The sequence below is a fragment of the Corvus kubaryi genome, unplaced genomic scaffold, assembly GCF_017639235.1.
Source record: "Corvus kubaryi isolate FWS band 111438036 unplaced genomic scaffold, C.kubaryi_AGA036_p1.0 37385, whole genome shotgun sequence".
NCBI classification, from domain to species: Eukaryota; Metazoa; Chordata; class Aves; order Passeriformes; family Corvidae; genus Corvus; species Corvus kubaryi.
This window is the reverse complement of record NW_024581127.1, coordinates 28,694,219-28,718,764: the sequence shown is the minus strand read 5'-3', so window position 1 is coordinate 28,718,764 and position 24,546 is coordinate 28,694,219. Positions and strand designations below refer to the sequence as shown.

The window sequence follows — 24,546 nt, the reverse complement described above, 5'->3', positions numbered from 1 at the left end:
CAGCATGGGGCACAGGGAGGGTTCCTGGGCCAGGGGAACCTCAGGGCAGCAGAAAGAGCCACAATGGCTGAGGGAACCTGGGCAGGGCCAGGAGAAATGTCAGGCACACACACCTCCCTGCCTTAAAAGAATCCCTTAGGAAGTGCCAGCATCAGCTGGCAGGCAGGAAGGGCACTGTAGCTCCACCAGCTGCACCAAGGAGAAATGGTTTCCACTCACAGAAGACGCCATCCTCTCCCAGCTCTGCACCCACCACAACTGAAGCAGCTTCCCTGACACAGCTCCAGTGGAAACAGCTGCCATCCCAGAGCCAGCTCCAGGCTGGGCCCTGCTCTTACGGCAGCACAGCCACAGCAGTGACACAGCTGTGGCACTGTGCCCAGGGAATTGAGACAGCACTGTTATTCCCAACATTCCTCATGGAAAGAAATTGGGGGGTTTGGGTTAATGGCAACTTGAGTGTGACTCAAGTGTGCCCTGGCAACCAAAAGGGCCAACTCTGCCCTGTGGTATACCAAGCACAGCATCATCAGCTGGTTGAGGAGGTGACTGTCCCATCTACACTGCACTGCTACAGCCCATCCTCGAGTCCGTGTTTTGAGTGCTGCTATCTAAGAACATCAAACACCTTCAAGGGAGGCAGCAGAAGGGGAGGTGCAGATCTCTCTCTGGTGACCAATGACAGGACACAAAGAAATGCAAAAGCATTCCCCATCAGGGGAAGTTCAGATGGAACATTAGGAAAAAGGTTCTTCACTGAAAGGATGGTTGGCCACTAGACCAGGCTCCCCAGGGAAGTGGTCACAGCACCAAGCCTGACAGAGTTTAAGCAGCATCTGGACAATGCTCCCAGGCACATGGTTTACTTGAAGCAGTCCTGGGAGGAGCAGAGAGTTGGACTTAATGATCCTTATGGGACCTGTCCAACTCCAGATATTCTATTTTATTACTGTGCAATAGTATAATGCTAACTTCAATAGAAAGAAGCTTCACTTTAAAAGATTAGGTTGTGGGGGTCTCTGGGATTTTTTTTGGTGGGGGTTTAATATTTTAACTGGGCAGTTTTACTGCAATGGGGAGAAATAATCTACTACATACTTGTTACTGCTCTAAAAAGCTTCAAGGCAAGCAAAGGTACAGACTAGTGAACAACATTTAAGTTACGTTCCCCCTTGTTCTTTCAGAAAAGGACAAATAAATGCACCCCAATATATAACATCAATACCATAAAGGGAAAATCTGAGAAAGGGGAAGATGCTATTTTAAGAAAATAATTTTCAGTGCTGTGCATTAAAGTACTTCAGTTAAGTCATGGTAGCACAACTGGCCATTAGGTGTCATTGTTGCTACTATGTTTAACATTCATTACTATCAATTTTAAAGTAGTACCTACTAAAATATGTATTCCTGTATATGACTGTTTGCAGTGATTTTCATAAAAGGACTAATATCAGTTCTGTACCAAAGGCAGAGATTTTTACATTTCAAGGGCCACAAAATAATATAATTAAAATTAATTTTAAGTCCACCAGCATTTTTAATTTTCGTAAGCTTCTTGGGCTATGTGCTCAGTTAGCATTTAAAAGAACAACCTTTCAGAAATCAGACACATAAAGCAAGCCTGAGAATAAGAGGCAAATGCAATCAGAGATACCACAATCAGTAGCATTCGTTGATGATTCAAGCTGGTGAAATATCATCTCATTGGGGAAGGGGGAAAAGGGGAGGAATTTTAAGTGAGCCTGTGTCATTGTGTTACTCACCAATTGTCTGAATAATTGCATTCTGGACAATCCTCTCATCGCTCTCCTTGGAGCTCGTGCTCAAAGTGGCACTTCCTGCTGAACTGCGCCTGTCACCCAGCTCCAAGTCAACACTGATGCGCAGGTGCTTCAACAAGGTATTAAAAACCTCCAGAACTGTTGGGCCTGGAAACAACAAATAACAGTGATTGCACCTGTCAAGGGGAAGATGTCTAAAGAAAATGAAAACTGGGCTTTTCAATCCCTTTTCACAAGAAATGAGAGTAGGATGAAAAGAACCAAGTGAAATTCAGTGTCTGAGGCATCAGGACTAGGGATAAACTTTTGAGGTGTGCCTACACCTTGATATTTTAGAAATTAACTTGGAATCAGGAAATACAATCAGGTATGTATGCATAATCCATTACGATCCATTACTGAGTCTGGCCAGGATGGAGGTAACCCGATTTTCCTTGTGCATGTGGTTTTTGCTGCACCCATGAAACTGCCTTTATCTTGATCCATGAAACTTCTCACCTTCTTTCTACAGTGTCCCTGTCCTGTGAGAAAGGGGAGTGCAAACAGCCCAAAGTCAACTCACCATGCAAGCTTCAGATACAAAATAGGAGTGGTTGCTGAAATTAAGCATCAATAATGGATTAAACTGCAGGTACTTGCCCCCGAACTTCAGTTATTTCAAAACCTGCTACTAAAATCCAGATCTATAGATTGGATCAAAAAATAAGCGCTTTTCATCATATGGTCAAAGATTTCACAAGTCTGTGCATGCAAGTGGGTCTCATATAAAGAGGAAGGACAGACTCAGGCTCAAGCTAATGAAGCAAAACAGTAATATTCCAGCAGGACACCAAAGAACATCAGGAACAGAACACATGAGTGTACATCTCTTCATAAGTACTCTTGTTTCAAGGAACTATCCTAATCTTAAATGACATATTTTACCTTATTTCAGCTGCTTTACAGTTAATAAAATAAAATTTCTCAAAGATCATTCTACTCCCACATTACCACTCAGGTCACAGCTGTATTGCAAAGCAACAGTGCTCTTGACGTTTTGTAGTGACACACAATTCTCTCAGACTTTATAATTTCTCTTCAAATAGGAATACCTGCCTTTCACAATTTTTTCACTCATTTTGTCAATGCAAAGGATTATATAACTGTCAAACAACCAAGTACATATGTTCAGAATAATTGCAAACCAAGTAAGACTTCAAGCATTTTATGAGCACAAAGGAGAAAAAAATTAATAAATACAAAACCTTCTCAAAATAATGTGTCCAATCAGTCTGAAATCAAAGTGAAAATGAGCACAACCCTCCAAATTTATCCTTTGACCTGATGCCTTTAATTTAATACAACTTACCTATTGATCCTTTAGCTGCTATTGCAACTGCTTCCAGAAGAACCTGAATAATGCCAGCACGAACTCGCGGTGAATCCCTTTTGCGGACATCAAGGTGTCCAAGGATTTCTTGTATTACATGATGGGAATATTGTGCCTATTAAAAAAAGCAGACAGAAAATCTACATCTGTGACTTTAACAAGAATAAACTCATACACCACTCAGCTATGGTCATGACCATATTCCCATTCTGCAACATTTTCATTCAGAAATTTATAAAAATTACAATAAATTAATGACTAAATACAGGTTCAAAAAACTGCCATGAGAGATGAAGCCATACTGGTTCATTCAGCCAGCCCAGTGTACAAAAGCTGAGAGTCTTAAAATATCCAGGAACATCTACAAGCACAGAGGAAGCGTGAAGTGGTCCTTCACTCAGCTAACTGCAGTTCAAGGACGTCAGCACCATTGATATAAATGCTGAGAAAACTCAGCTTTATTCCACAAATTTGGAATTTTACACTTCTCTTTTGGGCATCTGCGTTTGATGCAATCCAAGAATAATACCTTGATGTTTACAACAGACAATCATAGACTCATTGAATGTCTTGAGTTGTGAGAGACATTAAAGACCATCCCATTCCAAGCCACCTGCCATGGGCAGGGACACCTTCCACTGGACCAGGTTGCTCAAAGCCCCATCCAACCTGGCCTTGAACACTTCCAGGGATGAGGCAGCCACAGCTTCCCTGTGCAACCTGTGGCAGCGCCTCACTACTCTGCTGATAAAGAACTTCTTTCTAATACCCAATGTCTACCTTCTCTCCTTCAGCTTAAGGCCACAACACAGGTGACTCACTATTCAAAATCCTCAGCACAACACAGTTGCACTTGAAGCTGTTTTCTTGGGTTGGAAAAGCAGCACAGCTGTATTGGCACAAAGAAATAACCAACCTGAGAGTTTTCTTTGTCAAGCACAATGTCACACCAGCATGGTTATCCTGCTGCTTGTTCTGGAGCTTAGAAGCACCACCCCACTACCTTCCATTGGATCTTTCGGATTCTTTGACTTCATCTACTGTCTACCACTAGCATGGTGAGATGAACATTTAAACCTCTCTCATGTGCTTGACGCATCTATGCAAAGAAAAAAAAAAAAACCAGGAGAAAATCCTACCTGTATAGAATACATGATGATTTTAAAGCAGGAAACAGCAAATTCATTAGGATCCCATAGTTTATGATGGTCTAAATGCCTGTAAGCAAAAATTAAATAGACCTGAAATAATGACATTCCACAGATATAATAAATGGTATCTTAGAGTTTTCTCAAAATTCAACTCAAAAGGATCACTTACTTACATAAAACCTGTATACAATGACTTATGAACTAGGTGAGACATTTAGAACTTCAGAAAACCACTTGTTTTCTAGGTTTAGGATGTGATCACAAAACATTTGGCTGAACAGAAATTCCTGATCTTCCAGTTCCAGAAATTTAAAGAACCTAGTTACACCAAAGATATACAGTTAAGAATATACTGCTTCCACAGTTCATGCATAAAAATTGCTGTAATATTAGACGCTTATTTACATGAAAGGGATCTGCTGAAGTGGACGGTTGCAACACATTGACAAACTTCTACTCTACAGAAGATAAATAAATTGTTTTGAATTACACACTGCAAAATAATTAGGGCTGAATGCTCCATCCAGAACAAAACTCTAAGAAATATTTTTGTTATCATGATGGTTTCATAAATAAAATATACAGAAAAAAAAAGAGCTACTCTTTGTGCATATATGCCTTTACACTCTGAAGCATTTCAGCACTTTCTGCAAGAAATATCAAAACAAAATCCAAATAATAAATGCATCAGTTTCTCTTTAAATGGGACAGGAACCACAAATGAAAAAAAACTGTCAGCATTTCTAGCAAATACAAAAATTCTGCTTAAACAGAAATGTTGAAAGCTATGAATAGGGCACACAAATTTTTGCACAAAAGAGATCTGAGTCCCCAGAAAAGCATGACAAAAATAAATGTGTTTTTCATTCTAGAAGATTGAAGAAAAGGTAATTTTGGACACATTTTAATTGGAATGATTTAGGTTTTAAAAAAATCAAAACAAATCCACAAATTCACCAATGAACAGCAAACATGCCTAATCAACAAAAAAAGTTTGTAACAGAAACTGAAATTAGGTTGTGTTCCTGAACAGGTATCTGAATCTCAGCTACTGAATCATTACTGCTCTCCCCTTCCTCAAAGAACTTAGGAAACATATAAAGATGCTTGAAACAACAAACTCAAAAGCCCTACAGGTGAAAGAAGTCAGCGCTGTGAACACAGGAGGACTGGCTGGATGCTTTAAGTTACTCTGCCTAGAATCTGGAGATTTCAATTCACTCACTGGGCTGCTCACAGCCCAGTGACCCATCTGAGTACACAGGTCTCCTTCAAGGTTGACTAAACCAGATGACACAAAGCATCTCCTGTGCCCTAAATTACCTCGCATTACAATGCGGAGATTAAAAAAAAAGTTCTGCCATTTGACACATCACATACCTTTAAAAGAAATCCCTACAGGAAAGAATGTCAGGAATTTTAAAGGTATTTGGCTGCCCAGATAACAGCAGATTTGCATTACTAAATATCCAACTTGAATACTTGTTGGGGATAGCTGCCTTTCTTGTGCACACTGAAAATGCACAGGCATATTTAATTCTGCCTTGGGACAGAAAACCAAACAAAACTACCTCTTTAAATTCTTCAAGGCTTAGTGGCTCATAATGTATTTATTCATGTCTTCTTCCTCTATTAATATCATTCCAGTACAGTCCACCATATCTTGTACATGATGGCTTATTTTAGGTAACCTATTTTATTTTTGCCTCATCAAATAGAAGATCATACTCTCCACTATCTTCTCCTGATTGGAACTGATCCTTTAATCTTTCAGGGCAGTACGTGTTCTCTGTTACCCTTGACAGTTCCTATTCATCTGCCCCAAAGATCCATTCAGGCAGATTACGGTCAACTACATCCCATATCATGTAAAAAAAGAAAAAAAAAAAAAATCCCTCTCTAAACAAGACATATAGTTTTATTTTTCCAGAAAGGCCAAGTATTAGCTGCTTCAGGTAGATGAACTGCTGGGAGGACAGCAGGGGGAAGATGCCAGCCTTGGTTAAAGCTCCGTGTAACAGCTCAATGGGCAGGATACTTTGTGTACTGGAATCTTCCTCCTAAGGACAGCAGGATTAGATTCCTGTAGGTGATGTATTTTACTGATCATTACAAGTGTATTCAATGTAGTTTTGTTTTTGCAAAAGACAGTAAAGGGTATTTTCACTATGGTGCATTTACTTCAGTTAAAATCAAGTCACACCTTAACTCCTCTTTTTTTTTCCAAATTACATGTCTTTAAATAAAGGATATCTAAGACTGAAAAACACTCTATTCCTGGATTAACAAATTCCAAACTCTGCCTTCCATCGAGATCTGCTGCATATATGTAGCAAACGTGCACAATTAGGTTTCTCAATTTCAAATGGACAGCAGAACTGATGATGCAAATTTCTGGAAAGAGAGCCAATGATCCCTGAATTCTCTCCCAGTACCACACACACAAGCAATCCCTATAGTAATAGATGATAAATTCATCCTGAGGATTAGAAGGCATAACTGAGGCACACATGTATGGGAATATATAAAATATTCTGCTTTTGCATCATGTTTGCTGACAGAATATTAAACACCAGTCTGTTAATATTCCAAACCCCTGCACACATGATGTGATAACTGACAAGAATGGAAATACAGTTGTGAAGTTTCACTAGATTTCTGGATCTCTCTGAATCTGCCTAATTCTATTCACCATTGCAAATCCACGCTAAGTACGTCTCAATAGCTTCTGACTGTTGACACAACATACACAATTTTTTCAGGTAATGTTAATGTAAATTTTTTTGACTTTCATTAGGCAATTTGTGAGACTGATCTGCAAGATTTTATTACAAATTATTATTTGAGAGTTTCTAGCTACTGCATGTAGACACTTATAACCATGGAGATTTTTTGCCAAAGGCAAGGAGAATTAACGTCAATCCAAACCTATACCAGGAGACTGACTTTAGATTTCTACTATCTTCATTACATTTAAATCCTTCAATCAATGAATACACCCTGCCTCATGATGCAAGCAGCAGTGATCTCTGAGTTTCGCAAGGAAATGATAGCATGTTGCCTGATACTGGAGTGCCACATGAAGCAAGCCTTCAGGTGGGGAACTGAACCTGCACCTTCATGTTAGCATTGTAATAAGAGGCCTTATCTGTATTTCCTGAGTTTCCTTAAAAGCTGTGAAATAGCTGAAAATTGTTAGAAGAAACTGTTTTCTAATCATAAGCTAAGTCAAGTTTTTCAATCCAATACAGTGCAACAGACTATTTCAAACTTTCATTCTAACAGTTCTGTCATTCACAAAATGAAGTTGATTAGGTAGAGCACACTCTTGCTGTTTAGAAAAAACTGCTTGAAATGGCATTTTCTGCATCTCTTCCTCTTCAAAAATACTAAACCTTTACAGCAGTCATTTTTAGAAAGACACATTTGGTGATTTGTCCTCAAAGTAGAACACAAAAATGGTGACTACAAAGACTCGCTATTCATAGAAGAGATAATATATTCTGAGTAACTGGTCATTATCTACTCATTTCGGTGCATATGCAGTATGTGGCACACAGAGGTGCACTCAGTCAATTGTTCCTTACAGTCATAGCATGTAAGAAAACAAAATAGGCTGGAAATAGTATTATAGAGACACAGGCTTTAGATTAGCCACAGGAAAAGCAGCTACAGCACCTTCTCAAATCGCAAACCAAGCACTACCTCTAGTCTAGGGAATCAGCAATTATTCATAGGAAACTTCCCTGATACTAAAATGATTGAAAAGACTGAAGTCACTGCAAATGATGATAAAGTTTTGAGATAAACCCATAAAAAGAATTGAAAAGTGGTAAGAAAGCAGCTGCAGTATGGTACCAAGTAGTCCACCCAGACTGTTTAGTACCTAGGTGTTCCCTGTGATCACAGTTATTTTGGAGGAATGCAAATTTTACAACTAGGAAAGAATGAGCATTTTTTAATAAAACACTCAACTTTGCAACAGAAACTCCTATCAGGTTGGTATAACAGGTACATACAGAAAGTAAGAGAATGGTACAGCTCTTCGTAGTCAATGCTTTTTCAGGATGAACAAGGGGTTACAAAAGTTTTCTGCCTTCAACACCAACCCTATCTTCATTTGTAATTTCTGTTCTTACCGCTAGTAATTTGAAAATGGCTTTTGGTATCTTGAAGGTCATTCAGTATATAAATAAAATACTTAATTTTGGTGGGAAGAACTAGGCCATCTAAGAGAACATATTCCTGTACCCGAGATATACCTTGAAAAATCTACAAGCAGCAAGCAGGTCTCCTCACCACCAGGAAAAGCCAGCGTTTGAAAGTGGTATCACCGAGTGTTAATGTATCAGGTATAATTTGTACTGTGTCTGTTTGTGCATAATGTGCATACTGTGTGCATATTTGCCACTCACTACTAAATGAGCTGTTAAAGATATTCCTCACAGAATATCGAAACAGGTCCTGGAAGAAAATGGCAGGAAAATATAAATTGTAACTTTATGGGGCACAGTATTCCTTTGTGCTACTTGTACTTTACTTGTTTTGCCACTGATTGTAACACTCATCTCTGGGACATTAACAGCTTGGATAAAGTTTCCCATTGAAAAAAAGTAAGGCCAGCAGAAGCAACAAGTCACGTAAATTATTGTATTTTGCTTCTAAAAATCAGTAAAGCAGGACATGCATTCCTCCGTAACTACCTTTAAGTTTACAGACAGGCAGCAAAGAGGAGAGATTAAAAGAGGGGCAATTATTTTTAAGAAATGTGAATGGAAACCTTTGAGTTGAAAAGTAGGAGAAAATTTAATGCAACAGAATTGAGGATGAAATAAAGAAAACCTCTTAAGATCTGCCATGAATTTTCAACTTACGCAAAAACTGGTCTGACAGCATTATTCATATTTCCATAGGTTGCTCGTCCCAGTAGTTCCCTGAAACAATTCTCAGCCAGCACAGAAGGATTTTCTTCTTTCACTCCTCCTGTAGGAGAGGACTGGGGGCCTGTTCTGCTGAAATAAGACAAAATGCATTGATTATATTACTGACTATATTCACCTTTTCTTTACTGTATCCACCCTTGGTATTAAAACATTCATGAGTCACACTCTTGAACTAGGCAAGAACAGTATTTAAAATATGCATTGAACCAGAATTCTGAATAAAATATTTTATTCTCTTATAGCAGGACCATAGATCATCATCTGTTCACTCAGTACTGACCACTGTATTAGTAAGTATTTACATGGCAAACACAAAAGCTGCTAATATTCAGTTAACTTGTTACCCACCACATTTTGACAAACCACTATGTGTTGCTAACAATGAATGAAGGCTGTGAAACCATGAAAAAGTAAGACAGAATCTTAGTAATTTTGTTCAAATTAACTACTGAGTCCATACTGTGTGGGTGAGCATTAAATGAAACTCCAATACTTCTGCACAAACAGATGGCTTGTGAGTTGAAAAAAAATGTCTGAGTGAACTAATTAGAACATTACTACCCACACAGTTACCTCTAAATAGGCAGTGTAGAAGTTGGTCACCTTTCAACTGAGTGTCTTCCATCATTACTGTGGACAGGGCACTACTGAGCCCCTTGCTGTGGGCACCATGGTGAAAACAGGCTTTGGAAAGAAAGCAAACAGCTTCCCCTGAGGTACCTCTATCACTTATCAAGAGTCATTGTACAGGTGGCAACCTTTTTATTTTCTCTCACAAAACACATTATAGAAATTTAACTGAGGATTCATTTGCCTACATTAACATTATGCATCTTTAATTTTAGATTGCAGAAATCAATATGCTAAATCCTTAAACAAAATTTCAGTTCTGCAGTGTAAACTTGTCTGGTAAATACGTTTTAAAGTGCCCACTAAGAGCATCCAGTTTAGTTAAGTACCATAAAACCTTAGCTTTAAAGCATTATAAAAAGTTGCAAATCGAAATATCAAATGAACATGTTAACATCATAGTTGTAATGTATCATCTGATGGCAAAGGATTTTCTAGTGTTTCAATACTACTGAAATTTGCCTTATGAAAATCCTGTTGCCTCTGGAAACATCACTGTTTCACGAGTTACCGCAACAGCGCTAGTTTGTCAGATTTTAATAACAGAAAAGCCTCAGGAACCCTGTTAGATAATTAAGGAAAAACAGTTTTACAAGTGCAGCACGATTAGAATTTTAAAAGGCATGACAATTTGTATATAATCCACCACAAGTACCACTAAACTCCAGCTTTATCCAACTGTTGTGCCACTCAATCTCTCTGTTTCTTCCTTCCCCTGTATGGCCTGGACTCTGATCTAGGGAGATGGGCACTCACAGCACAGAGAACGTACAAGAGACAGTGCAGGACTGTCATTTCCATTGCTGTTTTGACACAGATTCCCTAACATACGACAGCATTGTAAAGGTGGTGTGTGGGGAGGAAAAAGAAAGCAGGCTGCATAGGACACAGAGCTAGGTCTGTCTGAAAGAATTCCAGTTAAAATGAAGTAAAAATAAGTTATGTTTTAAATGTTTGTATATGCAAACCTACAGAAGGTGACTTCTCAGCACTGCTTGGAGTCTTTTTTTAGATGAATCTTCCTAGTGTAAAATGTTACTCTTGGATTGCCTCAGAATGTCTAAAATTATCTTGCGTTGTCTGTAGGAATAACATTTTATTTTGAACTTTAACAGCACCTACGTCAAAGTATTTCTCAAAGTAAGTGTCCCTTGGCATTGTCAGATAATAAGACAATGAATATTGAATAATCTTTTTAGTTTTAGAGGAAAGCTTTGTACAGCCTCTTAAGTTTCTAGATTCAAATGAGCAACTCATACTCATTTTGTTTCACTGATTTGGTTTTTACAGAAATATCAGAAAACCTCTGAGAAATCCAACTGCAACAGTTAAGAAAAAAATAGTAGTATTCCTCTGCACCTAGAGCTTTTGTACTACAGCAAGAGAGCTGAAAATACACTTTGCAATGAAATGGGCAAGGACAACTCCCTCTGGCTGCTCGACCGACTTTTTTGTGGGCAATCTCTATCAGAAGTGGCAACAAGGAACTGGAAGGAGGATGTGTTGAAATACAGCAGTTTCCATAGCAAATACCTAATCACAGACTTAAACTAGCTCAGAGCAACTCAGCAACTTAATGAGACTTCTTTAATGCCACAAAACCAGGACTGGCCAAAAAATATGACAGGACATGTGAAGTAAGACTTAACCACTACTTTTGAGCAGAGTAGGTACAGGAATGTACATTTGACTATGATTCACTCACCCTGAGAAATAAATAAATTCTAACCTACCTCTATAGCAGAATCTGTATGAACATTACAGATATATCAGAAGGATCTGAAGTCAAGTTTACGACAAGTACTAGAGTGTCCCTCTGCGTGAAATAAGGCTGGCAGGTTTAGCTCCACAGTTATCATGAGGAGTGTATTACAAAGTAAGTGGATTACCAATTTCATACATCCCTTCCCTATTTTAGAGATGCACATAAACAGACAGACATCACATGAAGTCTGATAGACATGTAACTAGATCGTGCATTCAGATATATTAACAAATAATGACATCCACAAATACAATTATCTTTTTAAAATGTTGTTTGAATAGTAAATTCTTAACTCTAAGACATGTCTCATCTGCTATGTAATCAAAAGAATATTGAATTAAGCTATTAAGGTTCCAAAAGCTAGAATTACACTGACTTTCAAGGTAAGCTTTACCTACACGTACTTCAGCTTTAAACAAAAATGCTTTTTTTCTATGGACTTAAGTTGGGGGTATTTTCTGGAATTTCTGCTCTTTCTCAAATAATGCTTTGATTCCATCTGCCAGAACAATATGCTTCTTACTCCTACTCTTCAAGATGTCTTTGTGCTCCACAAATATGAAGTCACACACAAAATAAAATGAGAAATTGTCTGGAACATCATTTAAGACCAGCAGGTAACAATTTACGAATACTGCTTTCAGCTTCTCTATCATGCACATCATATAAGGCCCCTACTCACCACTTGGAAAATCGTTAGTCCTTTTTTTATGTTCAATGTGCATTATAGGACAAGGTTCAAGTACAACAGTTCAGAAATTTAAGTTGCTTTTTGACAGATTTCTTTTTCTACCACTACTATTGCATTCCTCAGACGATAAAAATCACTCCTGCAGTACATATAAACTGATCCACTTTAAGTGGTTAATCCAAATCCTACTTCAGTCAGTTTTTCCATCAGTAGTTAATTTACTTCTGCTATAAAAAAGAAAGTGTACGCCTGAGGACACTGTAAAGAGTAACAAAGGAAAGGGCCCACCTGCAGTTAGAAGCCCTGTAAGAGTAAGCAAAGGCAAACCAGGCTCTCCTTGTTCAAACAGCAGCTTCAGAAACCCTTGTCTCTTACTCAGATCACTCTTCAGATGTAAAATTCAAGTGAGTATTTCTGTACATATTGTGTGAGCCCTCAGTTATATGCAGTAAATAGATAAAAGCATGGACAGACAGGCAACTATTAATTTTAGTTATTTAGTCTGAAAATTTGCTTTAGCAATGAGACAGGTACTGGCAGTTAGAAATAACGGAACAAAAATAAAGCTGACGAATAGCAAAATAAATGCCAAAACTCAAACCAAAAAAGAGAAACTGACAGATCTAGAAAGCTGAGTGAAAGCATGAAAAGCTTGCTGTTATAGGAAGGCTCCTGAGCCTCTTAGCAGGCAAGTTTTGAAGCAGCCAGAATTGGACATGGAATGAATATTCAATTTGCTTGCACAGCTGAAACTGGTTTATGAAAATTTCCCAGTGCTACCAATAAACAGTTTTTATACCTACATAGTGTTTAACCATGGACCAAAAAAAAAGTGGCTTTTCAGTTGTAAGGTGACTGGCATCTCCTCAACCTTAATTGTCACAGAGATCTTTCTGAAGATCCTTTTGCAAATGTAGCAAGTAATATGACTAGGAGTCACTGAAAGCAAAAAAGAGAAGGGGGTCTGCATATAAATAAAACTTTAATTCCTTACTCTGAGTACTGTTTCAGCCAGGACAAGCAGTTCTTACAAATGGCTAAAGGAAATAAACCCTCAATTCTTAACAAATCTAAGTAGCAAAATCATTTGAGTCACCTAAAAGCCTTTGCTTACTCATCCCTGCATCTTATGCAATAAAAACCAGAGTTTATAATTTTTATCAAGTTAAAATATGGATATATGATTTCTGGAACAACTTTTAGGCCAACAGAATCTCGAACAAGTGAAAAAAAAGTGCTTAAAAGGATTTTAGGACAAGAAACAGTAAGAACCATTATGCAGACCTATACTATCAATTTCAAGGAGCCTCAGGCTAGAAAAGCAGAGTTGTTGCTTCCACTAAAAACAAAAGAAAAAAATACCCATCATAAAAACTTAGCATAGAGATTGCTTAAAAAACCACACCAGTGACAAGGAATAAAATTACCTGTCAATATCTTCTATTTTCTGCATGTTGAACAGCAATGATGGCACTATCTTGTCCATGTGCTGAGGTTCCCATATAGTTGCTCTAAGTTCATCATTAACTGTTTTTCGAACCACTCCCTGAATGCCCCTGATTCCAGCAATTCGGATCCTGAGGAAGGAAAAGAGGAATTACTGAGGCCGAGAAACAAAGCACCTCCCAGAATGGCTCTGTACCTACTGGGCAGCAGTAATTAAGTAGTGTGGAATTCCAGTAGGCTCTTACAAGCAGCAGTTGGGAAGTTGGCCAATCACCAGGGTTGCCCACAGTTTCTTTGAACACCTTTAAAGCAGTAAGGAAGCTGACAAAACAAACAACTGAACAGAAGATGGCCTGTAAGGATAAAGCTGACACTAAGCAATGAAGACTTAAACTTTGTGCATCGACTCTGACAAAAGTCATGTGGATGAAACCCACCAACTCTATGCAATTTATAATTCATCAGTTGAAACTTTGCACAGTCTCAGCCTATTCCAGAGCTGAAGAAAAATGTGAAGTTACCACAACACAGCTGAAGTAAAATCTAGCATAACCACGTGATCGTGTCCTTAGAAGTTGTAATTAAGGCTATGGATTAGTCAGGGAACATCTTTAAAGATTTCCGAAAAATTCACAAGATGGAAAGCAAAGGATAATTCTCTCAACTTAAGCCTAATGCACAAAAGGAACCACCACTTTTATTCTAAAACCATTTGAATGAAATCAACTGAGAAGTAATCAAAAACAATGAAATAATAGAAAGAAAAAAATAATATAAGTTCAAAAAGTCTAGCTGCTACCTATTGTCATTATTTTATTAAACAAAAATAGCTTGCGGGAAAATCTGTGCAATGAAATGAATAGCAGAATATTATTTTTTTAAGTGATAATAGCAAATTATTCGCTATAATAAATGGTAGGAAGAGAATTTACTTCCTGAAAACATGTAGAAGAAAGCTGGTGCAGCTATCAAATAAGCACAAGCTTCACTAAAATTTTTAATTATTTCTATTAAAATCCATCCCTCATTTTTTAAATCTTGATTCAAGTATGGACAAAACTTAACTGGCCCTTGCTCAGCCGAATTCGCTGAATTAAAAAATATCTAAGATGAGCTACAGAGGTAACTAAGTTCTATAGATAATATTCTTGTTTAGATTTAAATTTGTAAATACTTAAACCTGTAGCTGCTTGTATTTTATCTATTTCTGAACAAAGTCTTGTGCATTCAATACGAATCCAACATCATTCTAGACCTTTTGAGATAGTTTATATAGGATTACACACAAAGCAGGAAACAAGAGGGATGTACAAACAACTAGAAAAGCTGCTCCTGGGAAGGACACATCCTCGAGGGGGAGCCACAGGAAAACAAACTGCAGCAATTACTTAAGAGTGGGAAAAATTGGAACTGCCATTCATGGAGGCTCTTGAGCTTCACACACATGAGCATACTTCAGACATCTAAGAAAAACCAGGTTTAATGAGTAATTCTCAAAGAGCAGACTTAATATATGCATTTGTTTTTCATGTAAGTAGCCTTGTTAATATCTCAAGTAAGTTACAAACTCGCATATTTACATTAGTAAGTTGTGCCTTTCTGCAGAGAATCCACACAATCCAGTACGCATTTTTCAGGTAAAATTACACCTAATCATCCTAGGAGTTCTAGCTATCTAAAACTTGCAATATTTGGTGCTACTCAAAAAGTCAGACTGTTATTTTCTTCATATGGAATGAACTACTCCAATAAAAACCTTAATAAAAAGCTGTATTACAGACAATATTATTGTGTCAACAGTTTTCAGTAATTCCTACAGAATGGCTCTTACTCAGTTTGTACTTCTGGATCCTGGTCACAGGAATGACACATGGCACTGAACCGGGACACGAAGAAGTCGTAGCGTCTGTGATACGAAGGTGTGTCTTCCTCAATGTTGGCAAATTTGACAAACTGAAAATAAAATACATTAAAAAAAGCTTTTAATACCAATTTCCCAAAAGAGAATAATGACTACTAAGCTTCATTTAACAAGTAACATAAAATAATTGTATTAAAGTAAGAACCCAATTTTGACAACACTTTAGAACTTCAGAGAAGAAAGATTTGAATAGAAGGGTTTTCTTTTTAAGGTCTTTCCACAAGAACTTAATTTAGATAGTTATGGAAGGGTGAAACTAGATGAAATACAACATACTATGCAATATGGAAACATCTAACACTTGAATAGTGAGTGTCATCAACTGTCAGAATCATTTATGTTGGGAAAGACCCTTAGGATCATTGGGTCCAACCATTTGCCCAACACTGCCAAGTCCACCACTAAAACATGTTTTATGTAACTCCAGGGATGGTGACTCAGCCACCTCCCCAGGCAGCCTGTTCCAAGTAACTCCTTCAGAGAAGAAATTTTCCCTAACGTCCAGTTTAAACCTCCCCTGACACAACTTGAGGCCGTTTCCTCTCGTCCTATCTCTGGCAACTTGAGAGGACAGCCTGACACTGACCTCACTACACCCTCTCTCAGGCAGTTGTAGAAAGCAGCCCCATCAATCAAATGCAATACTGTCACTACCAGGTTACTTAGCAACATTCTGACCCACCAAAATTAACGGGAAATAAATTTGGAGGCATTCTGTCAATTCTATCTTGACAAAACGGAAAAAGGAGGAGTCTGGGAATTATAATCCAGTCAACTCTAGTCCATTCACAGAAAAACACTGGGAAAAAAAATGCCAATTTGCCAACATCTACAAAGTATCGAAGGGATAAGTAACAGTCAACATGGATTTGTCAAGAACAAATCACATCAATCCATCTTATTCCTATGACAAGTAAATAAACTTTGTGAATCCAGATGAAGCAGCATCTGCCAAAACTTCAGTGATGCTGTTGACAAAAAACCACACAAATTCTCAAAGGAAAGCTAGAAAAACACTGTCAAAAGAACACTCCCCCATAAGAGAGATGTGTAAGAGTTTGGAAAAAATATGGAAACGCTTGTAAATCATCACAGTACAAACGTATGATTTGAGCTTCACTAGAGACACAGATGGCAGGCTGGGATCATTGAATTTGCAAAGAACACTAAGATGGCCAGAGCTGTAGGCACACTTGATGCCTGGTTTTTGAGCAATTGGAAATAGGACCTGAAAAATTAAGGAAGCAATTTGGGAGTGGTTATTGCAAACCAGCATTTTAAGACAGTTGTACAAATACAAGCAAAAATCACCTGAATGAAGAAAAGGAACTTAGTCAATGCCAATACAATGGCATGAAAAACAGAACAATATACTGTGATACATCTGCATTAATCATGATACCTACAAAGAAACTTCTGCCATCTAATTGGGCCAAATAAGCCCTTAAGTGAAGTGGTGCATCCAGCTGAAAAATCACAGCTGAATATGATGAATAACTGATACAGCCCTCAAATTATTCAAGAGATGAACAAAGCTTTAGGTAACTATCTGTAAAAGAAGAATGAAATAGATTAAATTACCTAGACTACAGCTGCCTAAAAGGTATCAATCTTAAAATGTACAGAAGACAGCTATAAAAAGAGAAGAAATAAATTGGGTTTTTTGTCCAATAGTAATAGGAAAAGCAATAATAGGCTTACAACGAAGCAAAGGGTAAGCTAGACACTAAAACCCCTCCTTTCTAAAGTAAGCAGACTGCCTTAAGATCTTCTGGATTCTCGATCACTGACAGTTCTAAGAATAGACTACAGAGGGAAATAAAAAGTGAAACGAAACATTGTCAGGAAAGGTTGAACACAGTGCTGGTCCTACCCTGAAGCGGAGTGATGTCCCATTAAGACCCCTCTGCTTTTAGTCACACCATTTTATCAATTCCTAAGGACAGGCTGAGGCATTTCCTTTGTATTTTTCATGATGCAAAACCTGCTTTCATCAGCACATTACCAACAGACATCCAGACAAACCCAAAGCACTTTAGCATAATCTACAGCACACTGATTCATGGAGGGTGAGGTTTTCAAGCTGAAAGTGAAAGCTGTGTATTTCAGAAAAAAAAACTCCCACCATTTTTTTTCTACTCTTTTGTTTAGTCTTTTTTTCTGTTTTATGTAGAACACTTATCCCTCTCAGCTGCAGTACCAGTTCATGCTCTTGAACTGGTACAGCTGAAAACGATACAGTTCATAAAACTACATTCTCAGCTATTATGGAAAATGGAGCAAAATTGTATAGTACGAGCCCATTTTACAAGTCCTTCTGTTAGGACTACCGTGGTAGATTTCAGGTGGTAAGAAAGTGATAAAAGTCAAAAAGCAGGACCTATGTGTTTTCTCCAATAGAGAGTTATAAAAATGATCGTTTCCTTCCCAAGAGACCCTGGGAAATGCTTCATATGTAATATGTCTCCCTAGTTTGCTTCATGGAATTGTTACTAGCAGAACAGAAATAGACTTTAATTTTTTTTTTTTTTGCAGACAAGAATTTAATTAGTCCTTACATCTCAATAAGGCACGAAGACCAAGTATTTTAAAAAAAAGCCCAAACAATATGATCTTAGTATTTTCCAGACATTCAAATGCTCAAGTCTACAAATTATTCACCCAGAAAACTTCCATAAAAGCATGGAAAAGAATAGAAAAAAAAAAGAAGTTTGAAGAATACAGAGCACTGTGGGAATGGCTGTGACAATGAGAATATTAGTTCATGTAGCATTTAATACCAGCATTTAATATTGATTAATATTATCTGAAGTACTAAATTATTTGATTGACAGGATCTTCCAACAGGAAAGCTCAATAAACTCTAATAACTGTTTTGTTAGCAGAAAGATTTATTGCACCAAGAAACTGCTTTGTAAGAATAAATGATGAATTTAGGCCAAGCACATGTCAGGGACTCCCCTGCTCTGAGTACTTCTCCTGTATCAAGCTGCAGCTTTGCAGCAGGGACACAAACACATGAAAGTCACACCTTTCAAAATGGCATGCACAGTCAGAGATCCTGGGAGAACAAAGGTTTTTTATGTCCTCATGTGTATAACAAAACAATTTCACCCACTGAACATACAGAATTTCTGAAGCACAGTCCAGGATTAGCATTCAGATGACTGAGCATTTAGGCCACAGGAAAGCTGATTGTGTAACAGTTTTGAGTAGTGCATGGTCTTCCAGTAAAGTGCAAAATTCCATTTCATCACAGAAATTTTAAGTTTCTACAGTACACATCAGTCTCTACTTTGCTTTGCAGTGGTGCTCTTGTAATCGTCCTAAGCATATATTTTCAAACAAACTTCAAAGATAAAAATTATTCAACCTAAAAAAAGGATAAACTCTTATTAAAGTCCCAAGCACTTGCCTAGGAATTACTTACAAAGCTTTTATAGATGTAAACATGTCATTCAGTCACAGTAAATGCTTGCAAGCATCCAATGGTAATCCATGGAAGTTTTACCAGGACAAGGATCTTCTATATTTTATAATACAGAAGGTACAGAAAGGAACTTATATTGGTAGTATCTTATTTCCATTAACTTTGAAACCAATAAAATTCAATCAGTATAAATACACATAAATCTATCACAAAGTGAAAAAGAAACATATTATTTATTCAGAAGATGTTTTTTCCAGGCTGAGTTGAGAAATTTGGATCATATTACCAGTGAGAGACAGATTGTGCAAGTCCTGTAAGTAAATCATACACGTTCTCAAGGACAAAATTTCTTCTATGCATTTATGCTGTTTTATTGCTGTCATGTAGCAAGTACATTAGGAGAAAAATCGTAACTTTTAATGGTCCCTGGTCAGTTTTTTTCAAGAACAATCACCATGCATCATATTTGAGTTATGTTACTTAAAGTATCTCCCTGTAAGAACAGTAGGCTAGTAGGCTCGACCTGAGCAGTATTTTTTTCATATCTGAGCTCCCCAATCTGTCTTCTACAGCCTGTAATATTTTCTCTTGTTTCAAACAGGGAAAGAGGGTGCTGACACTGGCAGTTACCACCTTTTAGAGGACAAGGTACTGTATTTCATTATTATGAAACTGTCACATGGGAAGTCATGATCTCTTATAAACATAAGACTCTTACAAACCACACACTACAGCCTTAATGAGAAGTGTGAATGCTATGTATGCACTTCAACAAACAAATGCCAGAAGGACAAGCATTTCAACCTTCCTAAAGAGAAAAGCTTCAAACACTGAATACATTAACTTTACAAATATAGTATTAAAATGATCACAACAAATAACCTCAATATAAGGTTTTCAGCAATGAAAATTGGTGATTTAGTTTCTTTATTAATACCTAGGGTCACCTGACACTTTCAGTTTTATCGGAATAGGATGGATAATTTCACATTCTATTTTACTTTGTGCCCCTTGGATGAAAATTCTCCTGATCACCACATGTACAGTTATGTAACAAAATCCACAATGGAATGTTGGCTTACAGGGCCATGATAGTGTGGCCATGGATCTCCAAAACCAGAGAGCAGAAGTACGAGTGGGGGAAGCAACACTTAACTTTGAGTGACCCTAAAGGACTCACTCAAATTCTAGCAGATGCAGACACACAATTTCTAAGATAATTTAATAAACCACATGATGAGAAAGAGCACTGTGTGTTAATCTGTCTCCCTGAGCTTTAACTCCTACTAAAAAGACAGAGCTGGCATCCTAGAGATGGAATTGTTCCATTCTGTATTAAATCACTACCAGCATATAATTCTGTATTGGTACATGGAATGAAAGAAGCATCTTGCATTAAGGGTAAATTTCCACTGCATACTTCCAGATTAGCATGCTGCAGAAAAGGCAAACAGTACCCTACTGGGAATATTAATTGTGACATTGCTTAATTTTAAAGTGTTGAAATTTTATACTATTTTTACATACCTATGCACTTCAATTCTGCCCAAACCAACTGCTTTTATAAGCCAACACTAACAAATATGAAAGTCTCGTCTCAGGGACTGGTTGATAATTTTTCCACTTGGGATATAGCTTATCTTCATTTAAATAACAAATTATGACAACCAGCAATAACAGCCACCTCCTCGTGCACAGGAAGCTCAACACTGTCACTGATGGAATCATTATTTCCCTGCTCCTACAAAGAAACTGCCTTTATAAAAGGAAGCACCCTATCAACTGAATAAGCATTTGTGCTAGAATGTGGTGACACTGGGTTCCACATATTAGCTATTTTTCACATGAAACCCCAATATCTCACTGGCAAAATACAAAAAACTCACCCCATCAGCATTCCAAATTAGGTTAAAATGTTTTGTATTTAACTGAGTCTTTTAAATATGGATTAAGATGAAAGTTTTACTAAAATATGTATCCAATTGTTCTTGATCAGCTGCTGACTAAAGAAATTTTCTTTAGAAATATACATAAATTTGATATAGATAATGGATATAAATTGGATCTCTTATTCCAAAAAATTTTGACCACATGGTCAAAGATTTTAAAGCTTGTCACTTCTATCCTAGTAATAAACACTAGACCTAAGCAATACATTTAATTATTTGTACATGAGCAATGGAGATGTTTTACATGATACTCAGTTACTGAAATTCTGCAAGAAAATTTGAGAGAGAAATAAAGTATTGTCATAAATTTCTAAGGAAAAGCTTTTTGCAATCAGCCTTCAGATCCTATAACACATAAGCCAAGGAGATATCACTTTTTCCCACCACATTTTTTCAGTTTCCTCACTAGCATATGCTATCTTAGCACATGGTCCATAAAAATTTCTTTCATGCTAGAAAAAGCCATTTTGAACCTGACAGACTTATCAACCTGAAATTTGGTCTACATAAAAAAAACCCCCAACACCTATTCAATATATTCACTATTGAATTTTACCGATTTTTAAGAATCTGCCTTACATAAATAGACTTACAATTATGCTATTAAAAAAAAACAAAAATCACTGCTGCTGTAGAAAATAAGCTAACATAACTTATAAATGCAACATATAAAGATCACAGGAATAACTTATATGTAACCTCAAGATCAGGCTTAAAAGTACATAAATAAAACCCAAACAATTATTTATCTAAAATAGTCATCTTCAAGTTTGCTTTTCAAAAATAAATCAACTACTATGATAAATTAAATGGAGTTTGAAGTCCAAAATTAATTTAAGATGACAAACAGCTAAGTGAAAGTTTAATTTTCTTCTTAAAATATAGAGCACCAAGTAGAGCAAGTACTGCACCCAAAACCAAATATTTGGAAGTCAGCAAAACACGCTCAGAAGACAGTGGGAGTTTCCGAATCTTTTCAAGCCTTTAAATTACTTAAAGATGTTCAGTACAGAGATTTGCTTCATTTGAAACCCCGACTTTTAAGCCATCACAAGAGTCCCAAAGCCGAAGCAAAATCTGCGAGGTTGAAATAACCCTACAGTTCAAGTAAAGAGGCTTGAATTTTACTTCAAAGACATCACTGTCTTTCTATCTCACTGAAGCTTTGGGTAGAAAATAATCAAAATCTATTTAGAACCACAATCATACCCCATATATTTTAAATGTAAGCAGACTATAAATTTGTAGGGCCTTAAACTGAGTTTCCTAAAAATACTATGCGAAAATTTTCCAAAGGCTGCCTTTTCACCAGTTTAAAGACATTTACTTCGTATACAGTCCAGTCTTCTCTTCTAGACAATACCAGTTTGCACTCCAAAGTGGTACATCAGAATAGCTAAAGCACATGAAGCATTATTCAGTCACCATACCATCTCCTCTTGGTTTTTTGTTTGCTTGTTTATTTCCTTTTTGAGGAGAGAAAAAAGGCTGAATATGGCAGTAAACTTTCTTCGTTAATCTAACTAACAAAATTTATTTAAGAACACAGTAGGGCAGTGCCCTTGGTAACAGACAAGCTGTTACCCTTTGTTCCTCTGAAGTCAGTACAAATAGACTTGTATCCTTTGTCCTCATTAACTCTAGAAGGCACCTAGGGAAATTAGCAGTTAGGTTAAAATAAGGTTTTGGAATACTGTTGAAGAGCCATAAAAATTCTCCTCACAGAATTTCACCTCTTATTTAGGGAAACTTCTTTTTTTTTTCCCTGAGTTTTATAGAAGACAAACACAAACTATCTCCTAATTCAGGAAGTCCAATAATCTCCTTTACTCACAAAAGACTTAGGAACTGACAGGAATATCAAACAGATTACCCCAAGGTGGAGTTCTGTTCAGTAACATGCATTTTGAAGTGACACATGCCTTGTACATCAGAGTGGAGACTGGCAGTAACTGTTTGCCACCAAGGATTTTAAACCACTGGAAAGTGATGTACACCTTGCCAGTTGGCAGCCCAGGAAACAAATTCCAACACCACTTCCCTAAGGGGACTTGCCCAGGCATTATTATACAAACAAATCAAAGAAGCAGGGTAGCCTGGCTCGAAAGTATTTAAATAAATAAGTAAAATTTTATATGTATAATGAGATATAGATCTCATTATCCTCAGTAAAGCTCCCCTGCTAGTGGGGGAATGAGGGGACACTTCTACCCTACATTACAGCAAAACTCTCTTTATTCCATCACAACAAGAAATTCTGCTCTGGGGTAGCATCACTTTACTACACCCTCCTGTACACCTCTGCAACTCCAACTCCACCTAATTTCATCAGCTGGGAACCCAGCCCAAAAGCCCAACAGTTTTACTGATTCCTCCACTGTTAAGAATGGCAATAATTTACATGAAATGCAAGCACTACTCTATACGCATGTAAAAGCAGTCACTCTAAGTGAAAACAGTCTACATCACAGTCCTGGGATTTATGAGATTCCAATGTTACCAGCTGGAAAATACAATGGTTAGAAGGGAAATATGACAGAGCTATAACCCTGATTGTACCCATCACTCTAACTGGAAAACTAGATCACTAGATCTTTATTTTGACACTTTTAGTTACACCCTTCAAGCCTGGATCTGAATCCTGAAATATTTAAGCTGATAAAATGGTGAGATTGCAACAGTCAAAGCTACTTTTCAGCTAACAAGACTCTTTCCACATAGCTTAAGTTGCCAGAAAACAAAACTCTGTCTTACCTATACACTGGCTCCAGGAAGGCTGCTTAAAGACTTAAAATATGAACTCACACATCTTTTCTGTTCCTTTCAGGAGTTATTTTTGGAGGGAATGAGCCCAGACATCAAAAGAATTTGGGACACTGAAGGGAAACAGTTTATCTGCCTCCAGCTGGTATCTGTTCTGTTTTTAGGCCCAAAGGATATACCCTGCTACAGACAGCATCTTTCAATTCATGTCAACTGGCAGATACTTTAAGACTTCTTAAACTACTTTCCCAAGCAAAGATTTACTCTGATTTGATTCAGCATCTGAGCTTACTCACAGAATTAGTCCCAAGGACTTGCAGCTTTGGTTCACCTGATTCCAGAAGCTTGGCCACCATATGAAGGAAACTTTCCACAAATGGTTTTATGCTTTGAGAATGGCAAGCCATTAGAAGTTGGTCCAGTGCCTCCATGGCAATTAAAACATAACTGAAAATTAATTAGAGAGACTCACATAAAGATGTATTACATTTATCATTAACTCAATTAGTTCAATTTAGGATCTTACCACAAAAAAAAGAAAAGAAAGAATGGAAGGCACATATTTACCATTGTTTAAAAATGACACTTAGGGCTATTTCCTGTATCCATATTTCCTCTCTTTTTTTCTTTCTTTCTTTTTTTTTTTTTTTCGGGGGGTTGGTGATGTAGGAGGGAGGGAAGTACGGAATTGAGTGTTGGCCATTTAC

The 24,546-nt window shown here is 37.3% G+C and overlaps 1 protein-coding gene across 10 annotated transcripts in view; it reads right to left on the bottom strand.

Annotated features, from left to right (window-relative positions):
* Nucleotides 1-24,546, bottom strand: part of EFR3A (EFR3 homolog A) — a 76,468-nt gene that overhangs the window by 25,781 nt on the left and 26,141 nt on the right. For 9 of the 10 annotated variants that reach the window (XM_042035899.1, XM_042035898.1, XM_042035901.1 and 6 more), the window contains 7 exons: nt 24,136-24,286; nt 15,608-15,729; nt 13,758-13,907; nt 9,176-9,313; nt 4,290-4,368; nt 3,130-3,265; nt 1,764-1,928 (listed from right to left, as the gene is read on the bottom strand). In XM_042035899.1, coding sequence (XP_041891833.1) covers nt 1,764-1,928; nt 3,130-3,265; nt 4,290-4,368; nt 9,176-9,313; nt 13,758-13,907; nt 15,608-15,729; nt 24,136-24,286 — 941 coding nt within the window. The remainder of the gene's footprint in view (nt 1-1,763; nt 1,929-3,129; nt 3,266-4,289; nt 4,369-9,175; nt 9,314-13,757; nt 13,908-15,607; nt 15,730-24,135; nt 24,287-24,546) is intronic. The other variant, XM_042035892.1, reaches the window with a different exon arrangement.